General features: G+C 35.9%; 1 protein-coding gene across 1 annotated transcript; it reads right to left on the reverse strand.

The window, feature by feature from the left end:
- Nucleotides 1-247: 247 nt before the first annotated feature.
- Nucleotides 248-7,804, reverse strand: LOC142550701 (uncharacterized). The gene is made up of 10 exons (XM_075659778.1): nucleotides 7,508-7,804; nucleotides 6,766-7,322; nucleotides 6,616-6,722; nucleotides 4,932-6,509; nucleotides 4,357-4,515; nucleotides 4,034-4,213; nucleotides 3,491-3,685; nucleotides 1,679-1,777; nucleotides 997-1,602; nucleotides 248-817 (listed from the first exon to the last, which is right to left on the reverse strand). Exons 2-10 carry the CDS (start codon nucleotides 7,298-7,300, stop codon nucleotides 455-457), a joined length of 3,822 nt encoding a protein of 1,273 aa, XP_075515893.1. The 5' UTR covers nucleotides 7,301-7,322; nucleotides 7,508-7,804; the 3' UTR covers nucleotides 248-454.
- Nucleotides 7,805-9,182: the final 1,378 nt, after the last annotated feature.

The following is a 9,182-nucleotide window of genomic DNA, read 5'->3' on the forward strand; positions in this document are numbered from 1 at the left end:
AAGACTTGCAGAAAAATCAGCACATTATTTAAATTCATGATACAATCATTTGATAAGATTATCACTCTACGTGACTTAGTTTAAGAACTGAGGTAGATAGAATCAAATATTTCTTTTCCAATACATACCACACATTTGACCTTTACAATATTTTATTTCATTAATTATTTTACTAAATATTAATAAGAGTATTATATAATGGTTTTTATAAAGTTTGGGACGAAATCTCATATTCGAGACAAAGTAATGATCCACTAAACACCATCTTTAAACTAAAATAAATATTAAATTGCTGGTCTAAACCAATACCAAAAATTATTTATCACCCCTTGTCAAGTGTATAGTTTGCATGAAGCTCATATATCTTATATTACTAAAAATAATTATCAAAAAAAAAACGAGAAAACAATAAGAAAAAAAGAGAGAAGAAGTAAATGTTTTCGGCAGCAGAATCTTAGAAGCCAGAACCTCGGAGCTTGGAATTTACACTAGAGAACACACCCATATTTCCCAGCCAGAAAAGGACCAACACAACGAGGCTTATAAGACTTACCCACATCCATTGCTGCCATTTCCTCCTGTTTCGGTTACGAAGAAACGGAGGAAGTGTGCTTCTCGTCTGTTTTTGCTTGCTCACCATCACACGACTCGTTTTAGGCTTCTTAACTGAAACGTCATTCACTTGAGTGGAGGCTTCCACCTTGCTAATTTCCACACAAGTGATGCTGCTAGCATCATCTTGCAGATCCGTAGAAGCGGAGATAGATGAGGCACCGGCCTTTCTTCGTTCATTCTTTCTTGACTTCTTCTCCCTCTCCTGTATGTCAAGAAAAATATCAGAATTCGGGAGAGATGAACAAGATGGCTGAACTTGCATGTTTAGAAAAATCACAGCTGACACTTTGGGACCCCTGATCCATATCGCATATGATACTGAAAAATGGCAAAAGTAACGTGAGGAAATTAATTGAAACATGAGAAATATAGTTGATTAACCTTTTCTTTTTGTTCTGCTTCTTTCCTAGCTTTCAATTCTTCTCTCTTTTGTGCCTTCTCGTCCCGCCGTTGCTTCCTCTCACGGGCTTCCTTAGCCTTCGCTATCTCCTCCAATCGACGCTGTTCTTTCAAATTAGCCTCAGTCTTCTCTCTTCTAAGTTCTTCGGCTATCCTTATCAGCTCAAGTTCTTCCTTTGTCTTTATAGGCTCCTCCTGCACCTCCACCTTCTCCTCATCCATGCCAGAAACAGTAGCCAAGCTATTCACTTGTTTGGATTTAGCAGGTCCCCTAGTGGTCGCTGTCTTCTCCTTGCTTTCTGTCTCTTTCTTAATCGAATGAACATCCGAGGTCGCATTTTCAATCTTTGCTTCTGGCTTCAGCTCCATGTGGGGACTTTTAGATATCAAATCAGCATTGGCTGGCACTGAGACCGCTTTATCATTTCGCTCTCTGACATAACTGGGTAGGATGGGTGGTTTCTCATCAGGGCCAAGGGAACGACCGTCTAAAGTGCCGAATCTCCTTAATGTACTCCTTGTGTTCAACCTAACATACTCGCTTCGGAATTCATTATTCCCGTTCCAGAGTTCCATAAAATTTTCAACCTATGGAATTGCCGTGCCATTACAAAGTTAGAGCTGAATTTAATGAGTCATAAAGAGAGAGTATCACAAAACTAACCTCATTCACACAGCGCTGATAAAGCTTCTTCCTATCATCAGTAAATGCATTATAAGTCGCTGTGGCGCTATCATTCTTGAACTTGAAGAAGTTTTTCCTCTGCAGTGTCGGGTACACAGATTAAAAATCACTTCAAAATGTATCAAGAAATATATTCTGACTCGTGTTTATGGTAGATGAAACAGGGGGTAACAAGAGGAAGATGAATAGAGTATTAGAGTTATCAGCCAAAAAGTTCTCTTTTCTCCAGTGTATCTTCCTCATTTCACTTTGATTTCTAGGAGTAAATTACTCGCCCGAAGAGGAAATTCTTGATATGCATTTGGATCGCATCCAGTTCAAAGAGAATTTATATAACAAGATATTGACACATAGCAGTAAGAGAACAATACTTCCAAGTTCCAACTGATTATTTTAATAAATATGCAAAGGTAATAGTTCATCCCGAATCAAATGCCATGAAATGCTTTAAATCTGTCAAAATTGGAAGGCCGTTATAACTGGAGTTAAGAGTAACATCTGGAGCAACTGCAATTAAGAAGCTTGAGATACAAATGGCCACAAAATTTGAGAAATTGTCGTAGTATAATTGATGCACAAAGGAGAATACAAGGTAAGAACACAATGCAGTACCACTAAACCAAAAGTCCATAGGATAATAAAGGATAATAAATGTTTATGATATAAAACTTTGCATGTAATATACTGGTTTAAAGCCCACAAGGAATGTGTCTAAGCTCGAGGCTCAGCCTTTGTGCATCAACCTAAGCAAAGTGTCAAGGACCGGTACTTGATTGGAAAATGCTAGTTTTATCAAGAATGTTCAATCATGGTTTAGCCTTCAATCGAACTAAATCAGGTCTCAAATGTTACAAATTATAAAAGTGCGAGTGTGAAGACTTACCCAGAGTGTAGAAGATGCATTGAGACATTTTGGAAAGGTGTAGTAGCGTCCAAATGTTATATATCTTATCTTGCTTGTAATATGTAAAATAATCTAGAGCAATAATGAAAAGTAGGATAGTGTAGAAGATGATAAAGTGAAGTATTCTAGAATCTTCCCATTTCTTTATGTAAATTGTGTAGAATATTTTGAAGGCTCAAACTTTACCACGGAATTAGATTGACTCTATCTGTTCACGGTTCACTCTTAATAAGTATTGTAAATAATCTTAGAACTTCATATCTAAATCATCCAAAGGTGTATCAAAGTTGTAAGAACAACATACTTTATCATTCTAATACTTTATCTGATGCTCTTATTTTGGCTAGAGATAGCATTTTTGTGAAAATATAGTATATGTCCAGCATGGGACTCGAATCTGATCAATCGGCACGTGACAAGGCTCATGCTTTCGATAAGGCACGTGAGTTAACCATAATGGCATAACCTTTCTGTACATTAAATGTTCAATGCATCTATGTGCGTATTAAATGCAGGGTAAGAAATCCAATAAAATTACAAGATAATCTTTTTGCTAACAGACTTATGTTTATTTAATTTATTTTATTATTATTCAGCTGTTTGTAAGGTACAAATTCGATTATATGGGGGATGAGAAATTGACTGACAATTTACCATTTTATCTATTAGAGTGTGTCACTTTAACATATATCGTGCCTCGGTCTATGCTCAAGACCTACAACATCTATGCTTGTTAGTGTGAATAACGGTTCTAATTGCTATGGTTGAAATTATAAATGCAATTATTACTATTAGCCTCAAGCTTGTTAATTTGTTGTCTATGTGAGATGCACACAACTTTCTATGGCAAAACAAGAAAAAGACTACATTGTTGATTGGGAGCATACCTTCTGGGAAAGTTCTTTAGATAGACTCAGAAATTTAGCATAGGCTTCTTGACGAACATCATCAGCAGCTCTGAAGTGAGCTTGCAATTCCTTGACCTTTTTATGTTCGACATTGTATTTACCCTCTGCTTCATCACAGGCTGTTTGAGCTTTTGAGGCTGTGTATTTGAGATTACTAAGCTCCTTCCTCAAGGTCTACACATGCCAATATTGTATTAAATACAAATAATTTTACATTAAAATTATAATACAACACATACCGTATAAAAAATTATACAAAAAGAAATAGAAATGCCATAGTAGGACATCATGTCGCAACATGGATCCAAAAGTTTGGTTGGAGGAGACAAAGCTATAATTTTTTAAACATACATAAATGTTAAGTTTTTCATTTTGAGGTGAAGGGCGAGATCGCCAATGATCAGACTATCCCCACTAAGTTGAACTATCCAAACAAATTCCGGTCCCTCTAGGAAGTGCCGGAACATGCAATGGCAGTAACCAACCCAAACTATACTTCGGACAAGAGTGAAGTAAGCATACCTTTAACCGCTCCTCGGCTTGTTCTCTCTGTTCAAGAGCCTGCTGGATTTCACTTTGGCTACAATTGCTAGAGGACAATTGTTCGCGGAGTTGCTTTAGCTGCTTGATTTCATGAATGAGTTGTTTTTCTTCCTTCAAAGGAAGTGTCTCGTGTTGTATCATATGTTCAATAGTTTTTATCTGCCAAGAGATAGAATTCAATCATAAAACAAATTGTTATACAGATTATTTCTGAGCTATGTACACAAAAGCCACATGAAAAACAAACAAACGAAAGTGGTGTGGTGTATATGCAGCAACCAACAGGGTAACATAATTCTTACGCGGCAATTCAAATCCTCGATAGATGTTGCATTCTTGGCCTTGTTGATAACAGACTGGAGAGAATCTATTTCCATGCGCTTTTCCTTTATCAACTTTTTTACGCTTCTGTCCTCACCTTTGGCATATTCATAATCGATACCATTATTCTGATTTTTGGCCTAAAAATCAATGAATTATAATTGTGTTCAATCCACAACACACAAACAAAACCAGTAATAAAAGAGAATACACAAGAAGATAATTATATTCAGTAAATAATAATAAGATGTATAAAGAAAATGACAAATTCAACTTCTTAGAGCAGAAAATATTCATAACAGAACATCTTCCCTCTCCCCTACTCCCTGGCACTGGCGGGCAGAAACTGCCATAAAATTCAGACCTACTCAAATAACTTAATCCCACCCCATTTTATTCTTAACACGTCCAAAATAACTACTAACCCCATTTGGATACAGCCCACTATTATCCGTAAACCCAAACCCACTATTACTCTAAACCCAAGCCCGTAACAGTCTAAGACAATAACAAAAGAAAAAACAAATAAAAATATACGGATATGCCTGTTTCTTACTCTTTTCTCCTGAATTTGGGCTTGAATAGAATCCCTGAGTTTTGTTTTCTCGTTAACTTCTAGTTCTGCAATCCTGATTTGTTCTTGGAGTTTTTCATCACTATATCTTGGAGTCCTAACAAAAAAGTTGAACGGCTTTGTCACAGCTACACCACTTACATCCTTTTCCGTGACTGTATCAGAACCAGACTCCGCTGAAGCCATTGATATGTCAACGCTGCAAGAATTTCCAGTGCCTGCGTTTTTGGCCAATAACGACCCGTCATCAATTCCAGTGGCACCCCCCACCATGGCTTTAACATCCGCAGACAGTAACATGGCACCTTTATCAGAAACAAAACTATCTATAACCTCCAATCCACTGGTGGCATCTTCTTCACTAGTCACAACTACATGGTCTGCACCAGAAGAATTATGAGCTTCAGGTTCCAATTTCACTGCTGAAACTGGTGGGTTATGGTCATCTTTAAAATCTGCAGTTAATTCACTGCCCTGAGAAATTGGTTCCATTCCATTAGAAACAACCGTCCTGATGTCAGACCCTGAGCATACACCATCGACAGAACACGTTTCCAAGCTGTCAAGATGAATAGGTTCATTCCCAAAACTTTCAGATTCTGAACCATCAGAAGGTAAAGAAGATATGATGACTCCAGCAGTTTCAGCATCAGAGATTTGAACTTCATTCGCTGGCCTTTGAATTTGGGCACTTGAAGCTGATATTTTTTGAGTCTCCCCAGAAGCCCCGGTCTCTCTTTCAGAAACACCAAGGGGAGTTGATCCAGTTCCATCTCGACAGTTGACAACATCATCTGGGTATATAATGTTGCCTTCAACTTCTAAAACCTCGTCGCAGGACGTTCCAACTTCGCAAACAACATTACTCTGCACAACTTTGTCTTTATCCAGACAGTATTGAACGTCATTTTCAGGATCAATATCACACTTCTCCTCTTGCATAGCTTCTTTACCCAAAGCCGACTCAACCTCATCCTCAACTGTCTCCTCTTTGTCAGAGGGCGACGACAAATTTTTGGGTTCCTCTTCCTCTCCAGAATCTGCAACCATTCCCAGGTTCGGAACTTCAGATTCCTGATCACACTTCGTATCTTGCATAGCTTCTTGACCCAAAGCCGACTCAACCTCATCCTCAACTGTCTCCTCTTTGTCAGAGGGCGACGACAAATTTTTGGGTTCCTCTTCCTCTCCTGAATCTGCAACCATTCCCAGGTTCGGAACTTCAGACTCCTGATCACACTTCTCCTCTTGCATAGCTTCTTGACCCAAAGCCGACTCAACCTCATCCTCAACTGTCTCCTCTTTGTCAGAGGGCGACGACAAATTTTTGGGTTCCTCTTCCTCTCCTGAATCTGCAACCATTCCCAGGTTCGGAACTTCAGACTCCTGATCACACTTCTCCTCTTGCATAGCTTCTTGACCCAAAGCCGACTCAACCTCATCCTCAACTGTCTTCTGTTTGTCAGAGGGTGACAACAAATTTTTGGGTACCTCTTCCTCTCCTGAATCTGCGAACCATTCCCAGGTTCGGAACTTCAGATTCCTGATTCGCTTCTGATATTAACCGATCCTCAACCTTATCCGGTTCAGCCTCTGCCACAACTCCAATTTTCCCATTTTGATCCTGAAATTTCAGGACTTCAGCTTCTTCAGATCTTTTTTCAACCTTTCCATTTGAGTCCTCAGCCTTGTTAATTTCAGATTCTGCCTCACTTGCAGGTTTGTTAACAACCAACTTGTCTTGGATTTCATCCTCATCCCGAACAGAGCCCTCTACCCTTACAACAACTCCATTTGCAACCGACGAATTTTCATCGGCACTCGCCGCGTTCCCAATTCCCCCCTCCGTTAATGTAGGATCTTCTTCCCCATTCACAACATTGATTTTCCCTGTTTTGATCACTCAATTCTTCCAAACATTTATCCTCATTGACAGTATCTTGGTCCACACCTCCCTCCACTAAGGAAATCGATTGCACGTCAGTACTGCCATTCACCAAGGTAAAACTCTCATCTCCACCCTCAGCATTCCCATGTTTCCCCGCACTCACACCATCCGGATTCCGGTTCAGGGCATCCAATTCTATCCCTAAAAGCTCAATAGGGGCATTGGATTCATGCCGAGGACTGCCATCCACAGCAGCCACATCTTTACCATCAGCACTCGGGTCACCGACATCGGTCAACAAAACATAGGAATCTTCGGGATCATGGGTTTTATCGTGATTCCCAATACCGTTTAACTCGGGCTTGGCAAGATCCTGGAAAGATCTGGCCTTGAATTCCGATTTCTCTTCAATCCCAGCCACCTCAGACACCGCCCCATTACAAATCTCTTTTTCGGCCGTCATATTCCCAATTCCCCAAAATTATCTGTAACAGGGAAATCAAATTCAATAACCAAGCAAACACATAGGAACATGCAAATTTGTCATTAAACTTAAAATCCCAGCAATGGGAAACGACAAATGAAAACAAAAACCATAAACAAACAGCAAATTAATTTGAAGATTGCATTGCATGAATCAAAAGAGAATCGATGGACGGAATTCAATTACCCGAAAAGCTACGATCTTGCAACAAGGAATGCTGATCCGAGGCCGGCCAAAGATATTTATAGATCGGATCACAGAATGTCGACACTCCAATGCGAGGAAGAAAATCCTGACTTCTTTCAATTTGTGCTGTTCACAAACACGGAGTGATTGAAAATAGAGATAGAGATAGATATATCTATATCTATACACCCGTGTATCTATCTATATATGTGTATATCTATAATTCTGTAGAGAGAGAGCGAGAGAGCAACGGCAAAGAGAGAAACGGTGACGAAACAGCTGGCGAGGGAAAGGTGTGTTTCTATCAAATACAACTCTCGTCTAATATTTAAATAATATTATTTATATTCCATTTTTAAAATACAACATTATATTAATTAAATAAATTTTAATTATAAAAAAATTAAATAAATTATATATACACACAAAGATGACAAACATAAATCCAAGTGTGAATAAGATTGGTCCAATGATTATATTATATATAGTTCATATTTACTTTAAAGTAATATTGGTGTGATTAACAAAAAATTAATGAGAAAAGACGAAGATTTTGTACTTATTTAGTCTAAAATTTATATAATTAGATAAGATAAGATAAGATATATCAAATAAAATTGATTCGTTATATTGTTTCATATGTTTTTTGTGATGATTAAAATAAGTTTTTATCGTCCACTAGCACAAAAATTTTAAAAACATTATACAGTAAAAATTGTTTTTTTTTTTTTATCAATTTTTGGGGAAAATAATCATTCTTAAGTTTTCATAATTTATTTCATATTTTCTAACATTTTTTTTACTATACCATAAAAAATCAAACAAAATTTAATATTTTTTATAAACCTTTTTATTTTTGAGTAATTTATAAAAAATTTTCACTAACAATTTTTAATCTTGAGATAAAATATGAATAATATTAAATTTTTAGATTGACTAAAGATTTTTTTTTCTTTTTTATAATTTATTTTCATATGAAGAGAACCTTGAATTTTTTTTTAAAGATATTAACATTTTAGTTGTTGACAAATAATATGATTGCATTTTAATTTTTTTAAGGTAAATAAAGATTTTATAAAATAAGGAAAGTAACATTAGGGATAATCTTGTTACTAAAAAAATTAAATAGGTAAGATAATAATACTTATATAAATAAAATGTATTATCGTTAAGTGTTTTATAACGATACATCTAGGGATTATCTAAAATTTAAATTTTTTAGAAGATTTTCTACTAATTAATTAGGATAAATATTTAAATAAGATAATTTTATCATCTTTGAATTTACGATATTTCATAGTGACTTATTGTATTTAGAATTCAGATAAGATTACAAAAAATCTTAGGGTTAAATTTGTATAATATTAGGATAATTTTGTATATTACTAAATTGATCATAATTAAAAATCTACATATATTGAATAATATAGTATTGATAAATATAATGAATATGGAAAATAATATGTAGATTATATTTTCAAATTTATAATATATATATATGTATATATATATTTATTTATATATATCCAAGCTTATCCATATTTCATTTGCACCTGTTTTTATCAAATTCATACGTAAAAAAATCATGCAATATATATGCACAATAAAATGGGAAATGTTATGACCTATATTATAAATAATAGATAATTATTAGCAATGTTAAATACACACATAT

The sequence above is a fragment of the Primulina tabacum genome, chromosome 7 (assembly GCF_025594145.1).
Source record: "Primulina tabacum isolate GXHZ01 chromosome 7, ASM2559414v2, whole genome shotgun sequence".
Classification (NCBI taxonomy): Eukaryota; Viridiplantae; Streptophyta; class Magnoliopsida; order Lamiales; family Gesneriaceae; genus Primulina; species Primulina tabacum.

Excerpts from the sequence above, each read along its gene's own strand:
- LOC142550701 (XM_075659778.1), bottom strand. The coding sequence starts at position 7,300 with ATGACGGCCGAAAAAGAGATTTGTAATGGGGCGGTGTCTGAGGTGGCT. Across the intron at positions 6,723-6,765 it reads TTGGGAACGCGGCGAGTGCC|AGGGCTCTGTTCGGGATGAG; the intron begins GATGAAAATTCG and ends TTGTAAGGGTAG. Across the intron at positions 4,516-4,931 it reads CCCAAATTCAGGAGAAAAGA|GCCAAAAATCAGAATAATGG; the intron begins GTAAGAAACAGG and ends ATTGATTTTTAG.